Here is a 23,492-nt window from a genome sequence, read left to right as displayed (position 1 = left end):
CGTCGGTCTTGACTCGAGGGGACTAGCTTATCTGAGGAAGGAATTGCAGTGTCTGGCAAACGTGTGTCCGCAGGGACTGGGCAAAGTCAGGTAGGACTGGACCCGCGCGCTGGGACCAAGGGCTGGGGCAAAGTGTAGAGTGGGTATGGGGCCTCCGCTGACATAGGAGCATCCCCTTGTGACCGTGTGACCAGCGTCCTGGCAAGGGCACCTGAGACTGGTCCTAATGCATTTCTGGAGGCTGCATCAGAGTCCTGCTGTACATGAGGCAGACAGCTATGAACTTCCTCTGCAACATGCGGAAGGCTCAGGAAAGGGGAAATGTTAGGACAGGGTTTTCTTGTGACACCGGTGACTCTGCTCCCCAAGAGGTCCCAAAGGAGCCTCCCTAAGGCCACAAAGAATCCCCAGTGAGGGGGAGTCAGCATTTGCCCTATAGATATTTCCAAGCTTGTATTTATTTCTTTCGGCACGATTAGTCTGCGCTCCACAGGTCTTTGCCAGCCCGCCCGCTGTCCACTGTTCCTTCTGGGTCTCGCCCATGTGCTTGCTGATTTTTGCATGGAGTTCATTGTCCTCTCAAAACTCCTTGTAGGGGCCCCTGGGGGAGCTCAGTCAGTTAAGGGTTCGACTCTTGATTTCGGCTCAGGTCATGAACCCCTGGGTCGTGGGTTCTAGCCCCACATCAGGCTCTGCTCTGAGTGTGGAGCCTGCTTAAGATTCTCTCTCTCTCTCTCTCTCTCTCTCTCTGTCTCTCTCTCTCTCCCCCACCCCTATCTGCCCCTCCCCACCTCTGTCGGAGTACTTTGACACCCAGCCAGAATGAAGACAGTGTTCTTAGGAGACGATCAGTGTTTGCTGCTACCCAGCACCAGTCTGGGCCAGTTTCAAATAACACGTATGGCTTCAACTTTTTATTCTGTTTTGTTCTTAGACTACTTGCTTACGTAATGTGATTGGCACAGTGCCCAGCACCCTCTCCCCGTGGTCCAGCCCTGGGTCCAAAGGGGTGGAAAGTGTGGCTGGTCCGTTGGCTGTCCCCGGGGCTCTGCTTCCTAGGCCAAGCATGTCAGGGCTTCCCGATCCTTCCCAGCCATGGTCCTGCCCTGCCCGCTCAGAAACAACCCCAGGGACACAGTCCTGGGCCCGAGTCAGAGAAAAGAGGGCTCTCCGGGTGGAGAGAGGAAGAAGAGGGACCGAGACCCACAGCGGTGGAAGATCAGGAAGGAGGCGGCCTGGCCATTGTCTTCAGCAGGTGGCAGCACTGGGCAGGAGGGCCGGAGGACAGAGAGGACGAGGGACAAACAAGCCAGTTCTTTCTTCAGACACAAGGAACGTGAGGTCCTCCTCCTTTTGGACTCCAGGCCGAAAACGTGCACAGTTTTGGACTCTGCACAACCACAAAATCCTGCTGGTCTAGAGACCAGGAGACAAAAGAAAGGAAGAAAGACTTCCCACCCCAGCTCATGAAGGGACAGCCCCCTTCCCCAGGCTCACCTTGACCTGCGGGACCTGAGTGGGGGGCTCTGAGAACTCAAAGGACTCGGGATGGGCCAGGGTTGGAAAAAAGGCAGTGGGAGGTGGCTATGTTCCTGATTGTTTGGGCCTCCCCACCAAGCTGAGGGTCCTCCTGGGGCAAGGACACTGACCTGAGCAGCGTCCCAGGGAGGGGCCAGGCTGTGGCCTGTGGACAAGGCCTGCTGGGGTCGAGGACGGGGATGATCAGGGCTACAGGCTGAATAAGTCCCGAGAAATAGAAATCATATAGGCAGCACTCTACGGTATCATGCAACGAAACCAGGTCTTAAAAATGAAAAGACCCTTCCACCGGGAAATTTTAATTGAAAACTCTTCAACATCTCTAGAGACAAAAAGGAGATACAGACCCAGGGGCACCTGGGTGGCTCAGTCGCTTAAGCATCCGACTCTTGGTTTCACCACAGATCATGATCTCAGGGTTCATGGGTTTGAGCCCCACATCGGGCTCCCTGCTAACAGCATGGAGCCTGCTTGGGATTCTCTCTCTCCCTCTCTCTCTCTCTCTCTACCCCTCCCCTGCTTGTGCGTGCTCTCTCTCTCTCAAAATAAATAAAATTTAAAACAAGGAACTACAGACACAAACTGCACATTTCTTTTACAATATATATAAAAATACTACCTATCTGAGCCCAGGGGATCCGCTAAACAAGGTGTTTAAATTCCTATGCAAGGTCGAAGTCACAGACCACAAACACAGATGTACAGGAGCTACTCTTTAATTTTCCAGAAAGGAGAATGAGGACAAGGAGGACAAAAAAAAGGAAAAAGAGAAATGACTGCTTCCAACTCTAGAGTTAACCAGAGGCCCGTGGGCTGCGATTTATTCACGTAGCCCGGAGGCAGCAGTACCCGAACGTCCACCCAAGACATTTCCTGCGACTGCTCTTCTGACACCAGGTGTGGGGGTCTCCACACCAGGCAAGTGTCCAGGTGTGCAGACACAAGTTAATTCTGATAATACATCAGACGGCAGCTGGGGCTGCAAGAATCTTGAAGCTCTCCTCACTCAAACATCTGGGGTTCACGTCCACAGCCCTGGCTGGGTCCTCAGTAGAGTCGCTGGCTGGGACACCTGCACGTGGCCTCCCACAAGGCCTGGCCTGCCTTCTAGCTTGGTGGCTGGGTTCCAGGGTAAATGCCCCAGGCATTCCTTCTGATAGAAGAGTCCAGACTTCGGAAGGATTGGCTTCCTCCTGAATATCAGGCTGTCATTTATGAAGTGGCCACTGGGTGGGCACTGGGATCAGGGGCACTCAGATCCTTTGCCTTAGGTAGCTGCTGGAGTCACACAACTTCCACAGCCCGAGGTTCCCTGAAGCTACTGCTCACCTCCACCTCTGTTCAGGGCAGTCAGGGTTCTGCCAGACCCTGGGGGGACAAAGACAAATGTGGTTGGTCCTCTGCCATCAAGCCACTTGCCAATGAACAGACAAGACAGCTCTTGGCCAGAGGAAGACTGTGATGTGCATCTTGGGAAAGAAAATGAGCAACAGACTTGGCGGCCTGAAAGGAGAAGAATTTCGACAGATGGGAAGGACACTCCAGGTACGTGGAACAGAACATACAAAGATGTAGAGACAATCTGACCAAATATCAACAATTTCATGTGAGTCAACCAACAGCAGGCACATGGGCAGGAGAAGAGCCCAGTGCAGCTAGATCAGTGGTTCTCAAAATATATTCAGTGGAATCCCAGGGACCTGAGATCCTGCAGGTGACCTGTGAGGTCAAAACTTTTCATATGCCCCTTTCGCTGAGTGGACATTTACACCAACGGCCCAAAAGCCATGGCGGATAAAGTTGCTAGAACCTTGGCCCACACCAAAGCAGTGGCACCAACTTCTACTAGTGTCCTTCACCACCATGTACCCACAGGAAAAAAAAAAATCCAGTTTCACTTTAAAAAGTGCTGATAAAAGAGTAAAAATACTTACTCTTGTTAAATCTCAATTTGTGATTTACACAAAATTTGTGATGCATAAATTTTTAAGATCCCACATGAAGAAATACACAGTTCATACCTGGCCCTTGTATTGCACAGTGAAAGACAATGGCCGCCCTGAGGAAAAGCACTTGTGCAATTGACATTTGAGTTACAAGCTGAACTAGCCACTTGTTTCATGGAACACCACTTTTACTTGAAAGAATGACCCATGGACAGACTGTTCAGTTGTTGATGGCATGTTCTTGGAAATGAATGATGTGAGCTGGCCACTTCAAGGTAAACAACTGATGGTGTTTGTCGCCAATGATAAAATTTTGAGCTCTCAAGCAAAAATTGGGATTTTGGAAAACTTGTGTCTTCCACTGTGAGCCTGGGATTCCCAACAGCTATAGACTTTCCTGATGAAACTGATAGCTATGTTAACAAAGGTGCTTTATGGACAAGGTCTGATAAAACATGCTGACATCTAGATCCACATCACTGTGTGAACCTGTGTTTGCCAGGTGACAAACACTCTATGCTACAAAATCACATATGGGTAGAAGAGCCATTTCAAAGTGCAAAGTAGACCGAGGGGTTTTACTACAACAGAGCATGCAAATTTCATAAAATTCATCAAGCTGGTTTCAGAATCTACGTCCTAATCTTTAATAAACTACCACCTGTCCAGGAAAGGTGTGATATCAAAGCAGACTGGCCATAATTTCCTAAAAGAGGCATTAAAATACCCTCTCTTTCCCCAATAGTAACTGGTCTATGAGAGGCTGGACCTTCCTTATATACTCCAGCCAAAACATGTCACAACACATTGAACACAGCAGCCAATAAATGAGGATCTACCTGTCTCCTAGTAAGCCAGACAAAGATTTTGCAAAAATATAAAACAATGACACCCATATTGTTAAGTTTGTTGTTATTATTGCAGAAAATACTTAATTTCTCCATTTAAAAATCATTATTTGCCATAATGTTAACATGTCATGGGTTTATTTTTTTTAATAAATTCATATACCTAAATTAGTGTTATTCTATATAAATGTTAATTTATTTTCAAATCTATATATTCACATATAAATAATATATTGTCATTTACTTTGTTTCTAGTGATTTAATAAATACTAATTTTCCATTTTGGTGAATTACTATTTTAACCAATATTGTAGATGAATTACTAAATATTTATTGGCTTTAATTTCTAATATGGTAACTCTTAGATTTAACCACGTAAGCTACAGCACTTAAGTTCAGTGACTGTTCAGAGTAAAGGGGTCCTGAGATCAAGACGTTTGAGAACTGTGCTCGAGAGCACAAGGTGCGGGACCCAGGCTGGCCATGCCACGTCTGCTACGGCAACTGGGCCTTGATCCGGCTGTGCCCTTTGACCTGGTTCCCTCCACATCTCCAGAGCCACGGCCCTGGCCACCCTGCCCAGGGCTGGACCCTGCCCTATCGCCTCCCCTGGAGGGATGCTCTGGAGACTTGCACCCTCGGTCACCTGGTGCAGAGCTGGAGGATCAGCAGCAGCAGCAGGATCTTCCCTTGACCTCAACCTCCGAGTCCACAGAGCTGCATGGCTGGTCCTGCATGCTAGGGAGTGAGGAGAGAGCTTCTGTGCACCTGTGAGCCTCTGGGTCTGTGTACCTGTGACCACGGGGTCCGCGTACCCAGGAGTGCCCACCAGTGAAGTCTAGAGCAGTATCTTCCAGGGCGGCTGGGACACTAGCACATTCCCCAAGTCTCCACCCGCCCTTCCCTCCGGGGACCCCTAGGTGACCTACCAGGGAGCCCTGGGAACTCTAGGAACGGGTCAGGATGGGAGCACTCTGAGGGTGGCAGGGAGACCAGCCTCCCTTAAGACCCCAGGTGAGTGATGGTCCTGCACTGCCTGCCATGTTTTGCTGGGGACTCTGGGCGAGTCCTTGCCCAGACCCTTGCTCTCAGGCCTCAGTTTCCCTCTCTGGGAATAGGGGTCAATGAGCTGTGAGACTCCAGCTTAGGGTTCTCAGTCTCTGGCAGCTACTGACCCTCCATACCCAGGGGCCCATGCTTTGGTGCGGCCTTGCCCCCACTGGGGCCCCTGGCAGCACCCCACCTCCGCAGGCTCACCCGTCCCCCTCTCTACCAACCCCCTCCCCAGCCCCTTATTCTCCTTCGTACCTCAGATAACCTGGGAACCCGTCCCTGAAGGAGGCCAGCCAATCATCCACAGTCTCCCTGCCCTTGTTCTCGCTGAGCTGGAAGATCCCCAGGATGGGTTCCTCTGGGATGGCCAAGCCGGGACCCTGCCGGGAGCAGCTGGTACGTGAGCACGGGCCCTGTGTTCCCGGCTTCCCGTCTCTCCGGAGGACCCATTCCCCTTACCCACCTGCAGGCCCAGAACCCAGGTCCACCCCTCAGGCCCCAGGGTGGGCGCTGCTGGTCAGAGCTGCCTGGTCCCGCCAAAGTTACCTCCTGAGCTCCCCACCCCTGTCCTGGGAGGGCTTGCCTCCCCCCAGCTTGAGACATCCCAACCCTATCTCACGGTGTGGCCGTGGAAGCAGGTGGCCCCAGCCTTGTGTGCAGGATTCGAGGCCCAGTGCCGGCAGGTCTGAGTGTGGTTTGGGCGAGGACAGCACACCCGGCCCAGGCAGGGGGCCGGGAGAGACAAGAACCGGAAAGGGAGGACAAAGCGACCCCCGCCCAGCACCTGGCCTCCCCGAGGGGCCCACGGCTCACCCCGTGCTTCCTGAAGATGTTGTCCAACTTCCAGATGTCCATCTCCACCTGAGTCCTCAGGCTCCCCCACTTCCTGGGCGCCAGCATCCTGAGGTGGGTGGCCAGGGCCTGGACGTACTCCCCAAAGACCACCACGTGCAAACTTTGCATGAGGCTCTGCTCTCCACAAGACAAGATGGAGAGGCCCGAGTGAAAGCTGTCCCAGGACACGGTCTGGCTGGCCTTAGCGGTGCACCCTTGGGGATGGGGGCGGGGGGAGGCGGATGCTACTCAAACTCCTCCAGCTCGGGTCTGTGGAGGGCCTGTCCCCACCACCAGCCACATCGAACACCTAACCGCCAGGTTCCAGGGGTGCCTGCTTCAGCTCCTCAGGGTGACCGCCAGCAAGTCAGTCCCCCCGAATCGGCCTCCTACCTCATACACGGGAGTGGAGTGCAGGCTGGGACAGCCCTCCAGGCCCTGCCACAGGGACTGCAGAGCATTGACCAGATCCCTCTCCTTCCTCCCGAAGTGGCCCCTCAGCAGATTCTGAGAACAGGAGGGTCGGGTGTCACGGGGGCCCGTGGTGCCCAGGCCGGCCGTGCTCCCTCCCACCCTTGTCGGTCTCCTCCAGCCTCTGGGCCCCCGCCTCGCCCCACTGAGGGCACAGTCCTGGGCCAGAAGCTCACCCACTGTCTGTCCCAAAGCTCTGTCTACTCTCCTCCTGCCGATCTCTGAGAGCACCCCAGATTCAGACTGCAGCCCCTGACCCGAGCTCTTCCCTGGAGCCCTCCTGAGTCCCCCCGGGTTTCTCCCCTTTGTCCCCACAGGACTGGCCTGGCACCAGACCTCGATGATGCTTTCCCTCCAGATCAGACTCCCAAGACACGGGACTGGGGCCTGCTCAGTTCTCAGTGGACGCCACAGAGGATGGGCAGAGGGGCAAAGCCAGCCTCCTCGGTGTTACCAGGGTACCTGAGCAAGTCCCGTCCCCGCTACACCCCAGCCCTCCGGCGCCCCGTCTGCATGACGCAGCCTCATCGGCACCATCTGTAAAAGACGGTGCCAACGTCCAATCCATGAGGTCTGCCTGCCTGGAGCTCTGTGTGGAGAAAGACCCCGGGGCTCCAATCGGGCCAGAGCAGAATGGAATGCTGGGATTGAAGCCATGTCTGCCACAGCCCAGGGAGAGGCAAGGACAGGCTGCTGGTCACCCTGGGAGGACCAGACCTCCCCAGGGCTTGCCAGGTGCTCAACTCTGCAGAAAATCCAATGGCAGTTGTCTCAGGAGCCGGTCCCCAGGGGGGGAAATGAACCACTGGCTAGAACTGCAGGAGTGGAGACCGACCACCAGTACCTCCCATCTTCCACCCAGGAGGCCCCCATGAGGACAGGGCCCTGAACCCCTAATCTGAATGGAAAATTCCCTCCTGTGGTTTCCACATCCTAGGAGGCCACCTCGCCCTCTCAGGGCTTCGGCTCCAGGGTCAGCCTCTGGGCATCCTCAGGGACCTCATCCTCTGGTGTGGCAGCCACAGCTCAGGGGGAGACAAAGCCGGGCAGGCACAGAGGCTCTGGGACACAGTGAAGGGACTTCACCTGCCTGGGAATGCAGCCCGGTCAGAGCCAGGGTGGGGAGAGGGGAGCCAATGTCAGGCCTCAACTGGCCTGGCAGGAGAGCAATCACACAGGTGGAGAAAAGAAGAGGCAGGTCTGGCCAGAGGGGACAGAGGGAGGTACCCTCCATGAGGAGGGGGCCAGGCCTCATAAAGTGGCAGGGAGGCTAAGCTAAGCCCACTCATCGGACAGGACCCCTACCTCAGGTCAGACAGGAAGCTGGCCCTGCCCCTCTGCTGCAGACAGAGAAGGCAAGCTGGGGAAGGCGGTGGGGGGGGGAGGGGGCCTGACCAGGAACATCTCTAGCCCATTCTGTCATTGCTGCCATGTCCCTCCCCAGCAAAGGCTCTGCTGGGCTGGGCAGAAGTCCAGGGAGACACGGGCAGGCGCCTTCTGCCTAGGTTTTCTAGGAGAAGAGACCCCACGCCAGGGCTGGGGCGGGGATGGCATCACCTGGCACAGGGCTCTGACTCTAAGCAGGAGGTGGTCCCGGCTGTGGCCCTCAATGGCGTGGATGGCACCCTGTACTGCGGTCACCAGGTCTGCAGGTGGAAAGCATGCCTGACTCAGCTCCTGCCACGTTTTCCTGTTGGAGTAACCAAAGGGGGTCCGTGGGGCCTGGCCCAGAGCCCTGCCACAGCCCCAAAGCTGCAGCACACCGGCCACACCCCTGCGCCTCTGTGCACCCTGGGACAGATGGGAGGCCGACGCTCCCTCGTTTCTGCTGCCGTTGCTGTCTATCCCATCCCACTGTTTTTTTTTTCTCTGTACTTATAGACTGTTGTATCCACGTGCCTTAAAATGCAAAAGGTACAGTGGAAAACTCCTCTCCCCACTTTTTTCACAAAGGACAGCCATTGCCTGTCCGGATTGTCCATTGCCTAGCCTGCCGGGGCCCACCGGCCCCGCCCACACCCGGGTCACGCCCCCACGCACCTGAGGATGCAGCAGTTTCCCAGCAGGTGCACCTCGGGGAAGGCCCCCGCAGTGGCGTTCTGCTGCAGGAAGTGGACAGCCTTGTCCTGGTACCTGCGGTGTGAAGCGGGAGATGCAGCCCCTCCCACCAGCCGAAGGGCCCTCCCACCAGCCGCAGGCCCCGCCCACCGGTCGCAGGCCCCGCCCACCGGTCGCAGGCCCCGCCCACCAGCCCCAGCCCCACAGGCCGGGTCCCTTCTCTGCTTTAACGGCCGCCCCGTTCGCAGTACCACAAACGTGGGTTGCAGGGACCGAGATGTTGACAAGGCAGCCGGGGTTTACTTGGGCTGGCTCCGTGCCAGACCCGGCAGCCAGATGCTTCCTAAAGACATTTTCACCGAATGCCCTGGAGGACCGCTGGTGGCAGATGCTTGAGAACAGGATGGGGGTGGCTTTTCCCGTGGACTTGGAGCTGCGTCAGTGCTGTATCTGAGAAGCCCTCCCTCCCCGGCGGGTGAAGGGGAAGGCAGGCAGACGAGGCCCTGCCCTCCAAGCCCTGGGAGCGTCGGCTGAGGCCTGGGGGTGCTCTCAAGAAGGGGAGGCCGGCCCCCCCCCCCCCCGGGCTGGGCCACTGAAGCTGCTCCAAAGCAGAGTAGGGGGAGGCTCCGGGACAGCACACACCCCTGCTCCCCAACAGCAGGACAGAAGGGGCGCCCTCACGAGTCTGAGTCCCTAGAACACAGATCAAACTGGTGGCCCAGCAACATTTTCTTAAACATTTAAAACCTGGCTGATTTCACCTAACAGTCCATATCCCTGGCCTCTCTTAAGTAACCTGCCTCACAGCCGCCCTTTATGGAGCCTGGCCCAGGTGAACACAGCCACTTCTGAAGTCTCCGGAGAAAGGGGCCTCGTGATGTGGTCTACACCGCGCTGTGCCCAAGGCATGCTTCTTAATCACAGGGGCCCAAGGACCCTGCAACACTGAGCCCAGCCCCAGCCCGTCGGGAAAGAGGCAGAGTCCCCACCCAAATCCTTAGCCTGGGACAGAGCTGGGTGTGTGGCTCAGGACTCTGACAGTGAAAAGCAGAGGAAATGAGGACACAGGCAGTCTTCCATGTCCCTGGCCAAGGTGTAACCAAGATCATTTTTTATTAGTTATTTATTGGGGGGGAGGGGCAGAGAGAGAGAGAGGGAAGGAGAGAGAGAGAATCCCAAGCAGGCTCCAGGCTCAGTGCGGAGCCCAACATGGGGCTCGATCCCACGAAATATGAGATCATGACCTGAGCCAAGATCAAGAGTGAGACACTCAACCGACTGAGCCACCCAGGTGCCCCAAGATAATATTTTGATGAAACATTTTAAAAAATCAAAACCGATCCAAAACATCCAGAATGAGCAAAACATGAAGTTTTAGATAAAGACAGAATTCGACTTTGCATGCTCATGACTGCCCTGCTGGGCTCCCCCTTCCTCCCAGTCCTGCTGTCCAGTACGGGAGCCCCAGCCCCAGGTGGTGTTTAAAGGTCAATTAACTAAAATTAAGTAAAAGTTAACTGTAGTCCCTCCATGGAACTAGCTTGACAGCCACGGGAGGCTGGAGATGCCATGTCAGAAGGTGCCACCGTGGGACGTCTCCACAGTCACACAGGGGCTGCCTCCAGAGCCAGGCGGGAGGTGGAGCAGGCCAGACTGGAGACACCCAAAGCCAATGCCCACCCCTTTCCCTGCTTCGGGAACTGGCCAAGCACCCGGTGGCCCACGGGTCTCAGGCTCGGCTAGCACTCTAACTGGGCTTATGTGGACCCAGACACCCGTACCTCCTTCTCTAGGCAACGACCACCTTTTCACTTACCTGTTCAGAAACTTTGAAAATATTTCCAGAACCATGGCTTGAACTTGGCTAGTGACCGATGGTCCAATGGGTCTTGCTGCAATTATGGCTTCTTCCAGCAGCTGCCAGTCAAAGCAAGTGGCCTCTCAGGGGAGAACCAGGGACCAATGACACAGCCGGCGGACCCTGGGAGACCGTGTCCCCCCCAACTCTGTTATAGGAATGGCTGACGCGCGGGAGCTGCACTCACACCCCTCCGCCACTCTGCCCGCTGCCGGTGGCACAGAGCAGACGCCTCCCGCCAGGCCCTCACTACCCCTCCCGGCCCCACCTGTGTTGCAGGCCTCTCTCCCTCGAACCCTCCAATCAGCCTGCAATCAGCCAGCCTGAACGACCTCCTCATCCCCACGCATGGCTAGGCTTCTCCTGTCTGGCCCAGAGGCTGCCGCCACCGGCCCCCCCCCCCCAACGAAGCTGCCAGCTCCCCACCTGACACTCTGAACAGGGCTTCTTGGCATAAAGGCCTTGAGGATGCATAACATGTTTTCTCCCTCCAACTCTGAGCAGTCAAGAGAAGCAACAGAAACTCCCAGCACAGATCTTCTTTAAAAAAACAAACAAAAAAAACCCCTCCCCCTCCCCACACACTGGGTGGCCTCTCCTCCGAGGCCAAACATCCCACACCCCCATGACTGCTTGACCCTCTCATCGAGGCATCCCCAGACACTGGTCTCTATGCAGATCCTACCTGAGGCCCCAGGCAGTCTCGTGAGCTGAGACATTCCAGGAGGAGGCCTGTCTCCTGCAGATGCGCCCTGCAGCCCAGCACTGGGACCCCATCTGTTGTGCCTGCCGCCCTCAGTCACTGACACCGTCCTTGCTGCACATGCGCCCGGCCACCCGTCAGTCATCGCCCCCCAGCACCCCATCCTTCCAGGCACCCCCCCACACACCAGGCGGGGCGCTCAGGAAGGGGCCAGGGACCCACGTGGTGGGCTGGAAAGACTCTGACTGGCGAATACCTGGAAGATTTCAAGGAACGTTGGGTGGGAGAACGGGGCCCACTTTTTCTGATCGCAGATCAGGACATTTTCTAGAGTCTCCTCCAGCCTTTCCTGCCCAGAAAACAGTAAAAGCAACTTTGATCCCCAGGCTTCTCTCCAGGGCTCCGCCCCAACTGAGGACAGGAGAGCGAGTAAGAACCAGAGCCCGCCCAGGAACCCCCCCTTGACCAGCAGCCTGAAATCCGCCCACCACCGAGGGACCCAGTTCTGAGTAAACCCTCTCCTTCACAGCCTCCGGCCCTCTGTGCATCAGCGTCTAGATACACCCTCCTCCTCGTTCCTGGCCAGGCCATCGCTCCCATCCCCGTCCACTCATCTGCCTGGGGGTGATGGGCAGCTCCCACTCGTGGACAGCAGAGCCCATCAGCGGGCGTGAGCTGAGAGCTGAGAGGGCCGCCAGGGTCCAGAGACACACAGTCTGAGGACAGAGGGACCACGGACCACTGGGGACCAGGTTGCACCAGGGAGACCCAGGGCCCTGGAGACCAGCTCCCGGCCAGAAGAAACCTGAGTGTGACCTCTCAGGCCCGACCCCAGGCAGTGACAGAGGCTGTCCCTAGCAGGTCCCCCCAGGGGAAGCTGTCCTCCTCACCCGGCTGGCCACACGGCCAACACAGTGCGGTCGGGGGAGGGGGACGTCCTCAGGTTGGCTGCCCAGACTCCCACTTGGGTCTCCTTCCTAGCCCAGGTACCTCCATCTGGAGGCCAGCTTGCTGGGGGGCCCCTGGCGGGCCGTGGCCTTCCTATCTGCAGAAAGGGGCAGGCTGGAAGCTGATTGTCTCCACCAACTCAGCACTCGGTACTTTTTCCCTCCTAGCCCTGCCAGAAGCTCATGTCCGGCTGCCTGCCCGACGCCACTGACGGCGAGTGCTAGCCCTCACCCGACACGGGTGCCCGGCATCGCCCCTCCCGCGGACATCGCCACGCCACGACTCGGAAGGCGGCACCGTTGCTTGCGCTCTGGCTGCCTGTCTGAATTGCCCACCGGACACTGCAGTGCAGCCCTTGGCGGCTGGAGCGTGGAACAGCGAGGAGTGAGAAGCCCCGTCTTCCCTAATCCGGCCCAAACTGCAACGCCACAGTTTTGGGGAGAGCTGTGAAGGACAAGGGGCCTCAAAACTCAGAGCCCTGAGTTTGCCGGCGATGAAAAGGCTGGGCACTTACACACCAGCTACTGGAAAATTCCCGTTAAGCCGATACCGATTCTCTACCTCACGGTCGTAAAGCTTAGTTTCTCGGTCTGTTAGCTGAGATAGGCAGAAAGCTTCCCTGCATCCCAAAACATCTCTTCCGCCGGTTCCCGTGACACCAGACGTGTCTGTGCCACGGCCACGGATGCCGTTATGGGAGGTCACGTCTGTTGAAAGCGATCATAGGGGCGCCTGGGCGGCTCAGTTGGTTGCACGTCTGATTCAGCTCAGGTCATGATCTCAAGGTTTGTGAGTTCGAGCCCCGCATCAGGCTCTCTGCTGTTAGCACAGAGCCCTCTTAGATCCTCTGTCTCCTTTCTCTGCACCTCCCCCACCTACACTCTCTCTCACAAATGAATAAACATCAAAACAAAAAAAAAGACCATAGTAGGAAATTGCGATGTCCCCTTAAGTCCTCTCCGTCTGCCAAGGATTAACCGTATGCACCCACTTTGGGGCAGCTGGCTTTCCACCCGAGGCTCGCCGGCCCTGCTCTGCAGCCACCGGTGTGGAAGTGGCCAGACTGCACTCACTGGTCAGGACAGTGACCTCTGGTTTGGCGCTCTCTCTCTGGGCCCACGATACACCTCACACCTCAGACCCACGGCACGTGGTTACTTCCCACGTGACAGTGCTCAAGGGCCAGAATCGGCACGGCATCACCCCTGCAGCCCTAGGAGTGGACTGGGGCTCTGGCTCCAGCCCACCATCTGGGGCCCGCCCTGGCCCATCCCCTTTCCTGTTGTCCCCCAGCCAGGTGTGGGACAAGGAGACCTCTGGGTGGTGGAGACTCCTGGATCCATTTACCTGGATCAGCCCCACCAGCTGCTTCTGCATTTGGGACATCCAGGTCACAAACATCATGGAGTCCAAGAGGTACCCGGCCGTGGGTTTCTGGGAGGTGGAAGGTGCATTCGGAAGTGTCTCCCTGCTGGGTTGGAAGGAACCACGAGGGGCACAGAGCTGAGCTGGGGTTGGGGGAGGGACTGGGCTGTGGAGGACAGCTCAGCGCTAAGGGCAGTGGACTCCAGGCCGGGCCTCGCCCCCTCCCCAGCCTGTGCTGCCCGCCCCTCGCCCCTGCACAAGGCCAGTGAGAGGGCAGCTGGGGTTGAGAAACCAGAGCCAGAGGCTCTGTTGGTGTAGACCAGTCTCTGGTCACACACAAGTGTGGACCGTGAGCCCCCCCCCCCACACACACACACACAAAACCACACCCTAACATGCTAACGCACCAACACATATACACAACAAGCACACTGACACACATGTGTCCCCAAGGCTGGGGCTGCATCTGCCTTCTCCGGCCACCAGCCCCACCCAGGTGGCCCCTCGAAAGGCTCTGCGTCGACCGCAGCCCTGGCCTGGGCGCCCTCACCCAGGACCCCAAGCTCCTCCAGGAGGACTCACCCCAGCTGCCCAAACAAGGTCGTCCTGCCCCAGGCATACAGCACGCAGCAGCTGTTCCAGCTGGCACCGCAGGAGTGCTTGAGCTCCAAGAGGCGGCTGAGGAGGACCTCCTGGAAGCAGGTGCTGTAGATCGTCCAGAAGCGGGCCCCCAGCTGGCTTGCCCTCGGCGACCCCAGGCCCTGTCTCACAGCCTCCTCTAGCTTCTCCAGGAAAGGGCCCAGCTTGTCCCTGCGGTCCCAGGTGGGCACTCGGGCCTCAGCGTCATTCCTCAGCAGCCTCTCCAGCTGACTGCCCCAGGTGGCAACTCTGCCATCCTCGAGGGTACCGGCCTCCGGGCTCGGAGGCTTGTCCTGTGTGTACTCCACAGTGTCCAGTACTGCCTGGAGCTTCAGCTCCAGCTCCTGGCCGTGCCTGACGCCCTCCAGAGCCTGCTGGACCACCTGCCACATGCTCTGGGCCAGAGCCTGGTACTGGGGGCCGCAGTCCTGCCCTTCCCATGCTGACGTGGAGACGCTCAGGTAGGCTTCCAGAAACTTCCCCTCCTGCACCAACTGTTGGAAGCCTGGAAGAAAAGAACCCAAAAGGGTGGCTCAGCAGAGGGACTCGGAAGAATGGGGGAACCCGGGGAGGGGGAGGGGCGCCTGCCCAGGCTTCTTCCCCAGAGTAGGGTGGGTGTGGGCTGAGCTGGTGTCAGGGGAACCACGCACGAAGATGAGGCAGTGGCTTGAAGAGCCTTTGGGGACGGGGCTCCTTGCGGCCAGTCAGGATCAGCAGGGCACGAGTTAGTACAAGGGTCACAGAAGACTGGTAGGCTTTCCACCGTGTCCCCCCTTGCAGGAAAGCTTAACACGAGCAGTTCCTTCCCATGAGCCTCTAAGCTCCCAGGGCGACGCACGGTCTGCGCTTTCATCAGTGGTGCATTGTTAACCCGACATTGAGGCAGCAAAGGCGCTTCCCCGACCAGAGACACGGACAGGGGGGTCCAACAGAGGTAGTAGGAAATAGTGTCAAAGGAATGCCCATCAGGACCACGTGGAGGGCTCACTGAAGCCCAGGTTGGAATGTGCATTTGGGACGGGTTCCCAGGGGGTGCCAACAGTGCTGGTCCTCTGCCAGGAGGGAGGGATGCGAAGGGAAGAATTCCGCCTTGGGTCCCAGAGGAGCCTCAGCAAGACACTGCAGCCTGTAGCTGCAGGAGGCAGGCTCTGATGAGACTCAGATGGGAGAGAGGAATTGGGAGACAGGGCTGTCCAAAGCACTTGAACACTTGGACACTGATTCTTATGGACTTCAACTTGGAGGGGCAGTTTTGAACTTTAAATTCTCCCTGGAAACTTCAGAATGAGAAGGCAGGTATATTTCAAGTTGGGGCGCAGAATGCCTTCCTGTCGTCAAGGGCGAACGCATGCCCCTCCCCCCATTTCCTATTCTTCCTTTCTCGTAGCAAGAATGAAGGTGTGATGCCAGGAGCTGGGCAGCCGTCTTGGGCCACGAGACAGGAACCCCATGTGGAGGATGGTGGAGGGGTCCAATGGAGGGGTCTGGGTCCCTGATCACGGAGGAGCCCTGGACCACCTACCCAAATCTTCCATGAGAGAAGCACGTTTTATCTTGCTTTATCTTTTTTTTTTTAATTTTTTTTCAACGTTTTTTATTTATTTTTGGGACAGAGAGAGACAGAGCATGAACGGGGGAGGGGCAGAGAGAGAGGGAGACACAGAATCGGAAACGGGCTCCAGGCTCCGAGCCATCAGCCCAGAGCCCGACGCGGGGCTCGAACTCATGGACAGCGAGATCATGACCTGGCTGAAGTCGGATGCTTAACCGACTGCGCCACCCAGGCGCCCCATATCTTGCTTTATCTTAAGCCACTGTTTGTTGGGCGTCTCAGTGAAAGCAGCTGAACTTATAACAATACGAAGAGTTGAGGAGGAGTGGAATGTGGGATGGAAATTATTTTGCCCCAAGCAGGACAGACTTTGACAGCCTTGAACTATTCTGAAGGTGGAGATTCCCTGTCTACTTCTCATAGATGGCTCCCTGTGGACAGTAATTAATTAGGTTAGATGTGGAAATAGGAACCGTGACCCCTGGAATCTCTGTGCTGTCAGCAGGTTCAGGGGCTACCTGGACATCATTCCCCTTCCTTCCAGAGCTGTGCCGTCCAGCACGGCAGCCCCGAGCCACCCGTGGTTACTGAGCACTGAAAACGTCAAACCTGAGCTGTGCTGTCAGCGTAAAACACACACCAGATTTCCAAGACTTAGCAGGGGGGAAGAAAAAGAATGTAGCATACCTTAATTTTAATACCGATTGAACGTTGAAACATGTTGAAATACTACCTCAGCTCTATTGGGCTGAAGAAAAGATATTACTAAAGTTAATTTCACCCGTTTCTTTTTCAATGCTTCCTGTGACTCCTGAAACTTGAAATCACCGCCCGGCTCACACTCGATCTCCTCAGACAGCACTAGCCTAGAATATACTTGCCCCTCTCCCTCCAACATGGGATTCCGATTTATCCCACACCAACCTGGCTCTTTTCTGGGCAGGGGGCCACGATCCGCCCCCCCCACCCCCCCCACCCCCAAAACAGAAGACCTGCCCTTACAACGTCCTGAGGTCTCGACTGCGTTGCTATTTCTTAGCAAGAATATTGGTGGGGTCGGGCCGGGCCGGTTCGCTCTGTTCTGGGGCTTTTCTCACTCCCCAGCACGTGTCAAAGCCCCCGTGCGCTTAGCAGCCCGGCCCCATGACGGCTGTCGTGTGGCGGGGGGTGATGGTGAGCAAGCCGGCCCCCCTCCCCACGTGGGGCCCTCCAGGCCCTCTGAGTGACACCCAGGAGGGTGGCACGCCATACATATTGAAAGAAAGGCCGAGTGAGCAAGCAAAAGATGGGGAAACAGTACAAAGATGAGAAGACGGCGCCCATACCTTGGGAGGTTTCGTCCAGAGGAATGACACTCTGGGGCCCTTCGTTTGTGTGCAATCCTTTCAGAAACCCGGTAATCCTCCTTAGGTTGAAAGGATGGCCTCTGGGCTGTCGTCTCGGGTGCCCCTGAGGCTCAGCAAGCAGGATTTGTCCACACTCGCTCCCAGCTTCTTCCCCTCCGAGCCTGGATTTCCTCCTGCCCCAGAAGACCTTCCTGTGGACTAGATCCATCCCACTGCTCTTGTGCCTGGCAGCGGCTTGGCCCCACCGACACCTGCCACAGCCTCTGAGTCACGGGGCGTGTTACTCTCTCTCTGCCAAACAAAAGAAATAGGAGGAAGTGGGTGACTGCCAGAGAAATTTCCTCCTGTGTTTAAAAACATGGCTGTTAATGCTTTGAGAAGTCCCCAGATCTCACTGCCCAGGGCAAAGATAGAGGTGGTAGTCTCACTGTTTAGTCCAGGAATGTTTCCCTGACATCTTGAGCCAACCCCAGGTCGGAGCAAAGGCCGGGAAGTTAGGCAGAGCACGTGAAGCCTGTGGTCACAGTGGACCCCCATCACCACCACCACCACACTCCCACCCCACCGTTGCTGTCGAAAAGTGAGAATAAACTCTTGTTTGGATTTTTGAATGTTTATTTATTTATTTTGAGAGAGAGCGCGCGAGCAAGTGGGGGAGAGGCAGAGAGAGAGGGAGACAGAGAATCCCCAGCAAGCTCCATGCTGTCGGCACAGAGCCCGATGTGGGGCTCGAACCCACAAACTGTGAGATCGTGACCTGAGCCCTACCTGGATGCTTAACCGACTGAGCCGCCCAGGCGCCCACTTGTTCAGATTTTTTAAAAGTCTGTCATTTGGGGCGCCTGGGCGGCTCAGTCGGTTGAACATCGGACTCTTGGTTTCGGCTCAGGTCATGATTTCACTGTGAGTTCAAGCCCCGCTTCAGGGTCTGTGCTGACAGTGTGAGCCTGCTTGGGATTCTCTCTCTCCCTCTCTCTCTCTCTGCCCCTCCCCCACTTGTGTTCTCTCTCTCTCTCTCTCTCAAAATAAATAAACTTGAAAAAAAAGTCTGTCATTAACAAATAAATTACTCATAGCTATTTTTTTTTAAAACAGGCTTTAAAAATACGGAACACTTCCCAAATTTGTGTCATCCCTGCACAGGGGCCCTGCTCATCTTCTCGGTGTCATTCCAATTTTAATGCATGTGCAGCTGAAGTGAGAGCTCTTTGTACAGCTGAAGTGAGAGCTCTTTTTTTTTCATTATTATTACAGCAAAGCACAGACAACATAAACTTTACCATTCGAACCATCTGTAAGTGTACAAGTCAGGGGTATTGAGCAACACCCTTCCAGTAAGATCTGCAAACATCACCACCATCCATCCCCAGGACTTTTTTTGTCATTCCAAACGAAAACTGCCCCCGTTAAATGTGAACTTCTGTTCCCCCTGCCCCAGCTCCCGGCGACCACCCTACCTGCCGTGTCTGTGATTCTGACCCCTCTAGGGACCTCACATAGGTGGAACCATGCAGTGTTTATCCCTCTGTGACTAGCCTAATGTCCTCAAGTTTCATCCTTGACGTAGCAGGTGTCAGAATAATGCTCCATCGTATGGATAGACCCGCTTTGTTTGTCCACGTATCTGTCCGTGGACCCTTGGGTGGCTTTTGGCTACTGTGAATGATGGTGTTCTGGACACATGTGTGCACGTGTCTGTTCAAGTCCCTGCTCTCAGTTTGTAGCTCTGGTTTCTTTTTCACCGACAGAGGAAGTATCACCGCTGTGGTTCCGAAAGCCTCACGTACCTTGGACGTGCTCACTGCCCGAGTAGGTGGGTGGCATCCTCGAGAAGCCACCGCTCGCCTCCCAGGAGGCTTCACGGGGACACTGCCGCCAGCAGCATCGCCCAAACCCTGGAGCGGCTTCTGTCCAGTGTGGTGTGAGGTAGGGATCCAGTGCCGTCTTTCTCCGTGGGAGAGAACCTGCTTCCCAGTGGTGGTTACCAAACAGTGTCCCCTCCCCCGTGCCCTGATTTGACAGGCCAGCTCTGTCTCCTGCATCCAACATGGAAACTTGGATCTGCAGCAACCCAGATGGCAGCTTTAACCACTAGCCAGAGAGCTCCAAGGATACATTCAGAGTCCCCTACCTGGACCCCACGTATCCCATGGGAGTTTCCTGTTGCTACTGTAACAAATTACCACCAGCTTAGCACCTAAACAATGCAAGTTGCAAGTTTTCTTTGCCGCTGTTCCAGAGGTCAGAGATCTGGCTGGGCGTCTCTAGGGTGTGTTCCTTCCTCCCGCAGCCCTGGGAGGGAACCTATTTCCTGCTTTACCACCGTCCTGATGCTGCCCGCGCTCTTAGGCTCACAGGCCTTTCTTCCAGTCTGCAGATCCAGCAGTGGCTGGCTCGCATCTGGTCTCAGCTCTGCCTCACTCTCCCCCTGGTAGGGACCCTGGGGTGGCATCAGGCCACTAGACAGGCCAGGGTGGGCTCCTCTGTGAGGTCAGCTCATCAGCAACCTTATTTCTGTCGCATCCTTAGCTCCCCCTTGGCGGTGGAAGGGGGAGCCATCAGGCGGGCATCGCTGGGGGGCGCTATTCTGCCTACAGCACACCCCCTTGGGAACAGCCTCCCCTCTCTCCTCAGCTTCACGGGGTGACTTCTCAAAGCACTCAGCATCTCCACGCTCTAGTGGCCAAGGGCAGGCCGCCAAAACGGCGTGTTGATTATTTTACATTGAAGCTGCTTAGGAAGCTTCCGGTATAAGGTCACTGAGACCCTCCCCTGTCCCCAGAAAGCAGGATGTAAACCTCCCACATGAAACGCGTCCCGTCGGTACTGAGAAGCAAAACAACACCCTTATCACCAGAGACAGAAAGTCTAGAGCCAAGAAGGCCGTATCGACAACTATGTTATGTTCTATTAATCTCGTACCTAGGTCCAAATTCCACTTAGAATTCTTTACTAGTCAAAGCTCCCAGACACTGAAAGAGGGACCCTTTCACACCACTGGTGAGAATGCAAACTGGGGCAGCCACACTGGAAAACAGAGCGGAGGTTCCTCAAAAAAATTACAAATAGAACTACCCTACGACCCAGCAATTGCACTACTAGGCATTTATCCACGGGATGCAGGTGTGCTGTTTCGAAGGGACACATGCACCCCCATGTCTATAGCAGCCCTATCGACAATAGCCAAAGTCTGGAAAGAGCCCAAATGTCCATCAATAGATGGATAAAGAAGATATGGTATATATACACAATGGAGTATTATTCGGCAATCAAAAAGAATGAAATCTTGCCATTTGTAACTATGTGGATGGAACTAGAGGGTATGATGCTAAGCGAAATTAATCAGAGAAAGACAAATATCATATGAGTTCACTCATATGAGGACTTTAAGACACAGAACAGATGAACATAAGGGAAGGGAAGCAAAAATAATATAAAAACAGGGAGGGGGACAAAACAGAAGAGACTCAAATATAGAGAACTGAGGGTTGCTGGAGGGGAGGTAGCTGGGGGCATGGGCTAAATGGACAAGGGGCATTGAGGACACTTGTGGGGTTGAGCACGGGGTGTTATATGTAGGGGTTGGATCACTGGAATCTACTCCCGAAGTCATTGTTACACTATATGCTAACTAACTTGGATGGATGTAAATTTAAACAAACAAACAAATAAACAAATCTCCCAAACACCTGTTTTCTTTATCCTGCCAATTTCTCAAAATTAGTGCCTCTCTGTCTAAAAGTACAAAAACTGCCCATCTGGGTCTCTTCCTTAGGTCTCAGTTTTATATTAGGCCTCCGTGCACACAGAACAAAACTTTGGGTTTTTTGTCCCATTGACCCATCTCATGTCAGCTTAGTCTTGAGTCCAGCTGGAAGATCCCCGAGGTAGAGAAGAATTCTTTCTTCCCTGCAACACGATCGCCCTTGCCCCTTCAAATCCCCTCCCCCACCCAGTCGGACGGGTCCCATGTTTCTTTCAACCTGGTTCCACAGCACACTCCCACGAGCCTTGTCCTTAGGGACTCAATTCAACATTCTAGAACAGTCCTCCATTTCTAGGACAGCGCCTTGGTTTCCGAGGACCATCTGGCTCATTTGCCATTCCCTGTGTTCCTACTTCCTGCTCACAGAGACGGAAGCACACGCATATCCACACTTAACTAAGGGACACAGAGCTCACAGAACACAGCAAGCGTGCAGAGATGTTGGCGTTGCCCTAAACACACACCACAATATCCCCCTCCCCATGTGTTGCAAAACAGGGCCCCTGTCCGGTGCCGGGGGGTTTTCCTATGAGGCAGGTGCTACTTTATAGATATGCAGTGAGACAAGGAGATGGCCTGAGGCCCTGCAGCTGGAAGGTGCTAGAACGGGGGAGCCAGCCCCACAGGCAACTCCAGAGCTTCTCCTCCTAGAAATGCTGGGGGGGGGGGGGGGTTGCTCCCAGAGAATCCTTTTTTTCCTGATGCAAAGACTTTTGGGCTCTGAATATGAAGCATGCTGTATCCAGAATCCGGAACCAGAAAGATACTCCCACAGCCTGAAGGGAAGTCCGTAGAATGTGTCCCCCCAGGTCACCTGCCTGGAGCGGAGCCCTCGCAAGGTGTTTGGATGAAAGGGGCCAAACTTCAGCAGCCGCAGGGAAGCTGCCCTGGAACCCTGGCGCCCTGCCCCCAGTTCTCTAAGAGTCCGAGATGAACATGATCAGCCATCAGAACAGGACTGTGTCTAGTGGGCTTGGGCGGCCAGACCTCGGCATCCTGCCCAGGTCTGGAAGCTTGGGCATGAGGGACACCTCGGTTCTGGGGACTCCCCCACCAGCAGCACAGACCAGGAACCTCGAAAGCCGTAGAGCCTCATGAATCACACGTCCAGGTGATACAGGAGAACTGGTGGCCTTGACGAGGCTACAGGAGAAGGGGCGGGCAGAGGGGCAGGGGGCGTGGACAAAAGACAAAACCCCCTCAGTCAGGCTTAAGGCCACCGAGAGGAGCCACCGTCCCTGTATTAGATGCCTCGCTCCTGTAAACTGACCAACTCCCAGCTTAGGAGCCTCCTGGGGACAGAAGGTGGGTCTGCCAGGCTGGAGAGAAATCTCGGAGAATCCCAAAGTTTCACTTTCTGTTTTGCTTTTCCTGTTTCTCTGGAGTTTCTCAGAAACCATTTGGAAGTTCCCTTTGTCTCCCCCACCCGCTCAAATCACATCCTAGTAGATGAGTTCATGTGAGGCAACGAACGCCCTCTTCATGGGGTTTCCAGCCTCTTACGAGACTACCCAGGGTCCCAGCACAGCTGCCCACCCGAGTGGAATGTCCCCTCCCTCTTCTCTAGTTCAAGGGGCACCTGGCAGGTTACACAGGCCCCTGTTGGACCCCAGCTCACACTGGCACCCCCGGGAGGGAGAGGCAGGCTTTCTCTAAATGTCCCCTCGCCTCCACGCTGCTGGGCACCACCCCGAAGGGGTCCCAGGAAAGCCCCAGCCTGAGCCAGCTGCTCAGAACCCCACCGGCGTGGCCACAGCTCAGGGGAGCTCAGGACAGAGTGCGGCAGCCGCTGCAAAAACTCCAGCTGGGCGCCGTCCCCACGAGCCTGAGGGCTTCCCCCTAACCCTCCGGGGCCTGTTCTCTCCCTTTACCAACTAGCTTCACCAGACAGAGCGGAGCGATGCGCCCCTCCTTTTCTAGCACCAGATGGTGGAGCTTAGAACCCCGCCGTCCACGCGTGGTTCCCATGCAGGGGGGCCAGGGGGATGTGCCAGACCCATGAAGGTTTTAAATGCACGTACCCTCAGCCCTAATAATTCCACTACGAAAACTTCAATATCCTGACAGATCCAGATTCCCTCCACAATCTGGACCTCGGTGCCTTTATAAAAGCTGAAGCCACATACAGGCTGGAACGCACCTGGAAGGAACCAGCCTAATAAACTGTCTACAGCAGTCAGACCAGCTGGAACTCCCACAGCCACTGACGGCGATGAGGCTCATCTCGAGACGCACAACTCAAGGAAAAGAGCCAAGGGCAGCGCACACACAGCTTTTAGAGGTCACCTTGGCGGCCTGCTCGCGGCCCACCTTCCTCTGTCTTCAAGGCCGGAAGGATCGCATCCCTAACCTGTCATCACCTCTCTCCCTCCGACCACAGGTGGGGAAGGCTGTCCACCTTGAAGGACTCATGATGCCACTGGACACCCTTAATCACACCCGGACCGTCCCTTTCTCCATGTCACACATTCACGTCCCAAGAATTAGGGCGAGAATATCTTTACACCTTGACCATTATGACTCTGCCAACCAAAACAGTGCACCCTAAAGGCTGCTTGTGGTCATC

General features: G+C 55.6%; 1 protein-coding gene and 1 non-coding gene across 4 annotated transcripts; both read right to left on the bottom strand.

Annotated features, from left to right (window-relative positions):
• Positions 1–2,239: 2,239 nt before the first annotated feature.
• On the bottom strand, positions 2,240–19,795 carry LOC125909133 (uncharacterized). Of its 3 annotated transcripts, none has more exons than XM_049612082.1 (13): positions 18,948–19,794; positions 17,140–17,451; positions 14,206–14,767; positions 13,606–13,729; positions 11,567–11,659; positions 10,566–10,666; positions 8,732–8,824; positions 8,249–8,381; positions 6,614–6,727; positions 6,200–6,355; positions 5,642–5,766; positions 4,980–5,071; positions 2,240–2,907 (listed from the first exon to the last, which is right to left on the bottom strand). In XM_049612082.1, exons 2-12 carry the CDS (start codon positions 17,366–17,368, stop codon positions 4,999–5,001), a joined length of 1,803 nt encoding a protein of 600 aa, XP_049468039.1. In that variant the 5' UTR covers positions 17,369–17,451; positions 18,948–19,794; the 3' UTR covers positions 2,240–2,907; positions 4,980–4,998. The 3 variants fall into 3 exon arrangements, with proteins under 3 accessions (XP_049468039.1, XP_049468040.1, XP_049468041.1); XM_049612083.1 differs by having other exon boundaries at positions 13,606–13,726; XM_049612084.1 differs by lacking the exon at positions 11,567–11,659 and having other exon boundaries at positions 18,948–19,795.
• LOC125910482 (U6 spliceosomal RNA) lies at positions 18,261–18,367 on the bottom strand. Its single transcript, XR_007453992.1, has one exon. It is a non-coding gene; the product is annotated as a U6 spliceosomal RNA (small nuclear RNA).
• Positions 19,796–23,492: the final 3,697 nt, after the last annotated feature.

This window comes from Panthera uncia (assembly GCF_023721935.1).
Source record: "Panthera uncia isolate 11264 chromosome B3 unlocalized genomic scaffold, Puncia_PCG_1.0 HiC_scaffold_1, whole genome shotgun sequence".
In the NCBI taxonomy this organism is placed as follows: Eukaryota; Metazoa; Chordata; class Mammalia; order Carnivora; family Felidae; genus Panthera; species Panthera uncia.
Note: the sequence above shows the minus strand (reverse complement) of the source record. Positions and strands in the feature narration are given on the sequence as shown.

Bases quoted from the DNA above. Each gene is read 5' to 3' on its own strand.
- LOC125909133 (XM_049612082.1), bottom strand. From the start codon at position 17,368: ATGGATCTAGTCCACAGGAAGGTCTTCTGGGGCAGGAGGAAATCCAGG. The intron at 11,660-13,605 runs GTAAATGGATCC...TTTTCTGGGCAG, and splicing joins AGCTGGTGGGGCTGATCCAG to GAAAGGCTGGAGGAGACTCT. The intron at 8,382-8,731 runs GTGCGTGGGGGC...TTACTCCAACAG, and splicing joins GGAAACTGCTGCATCCTCAG to GAAAACGTGGCAGGAGCTGA.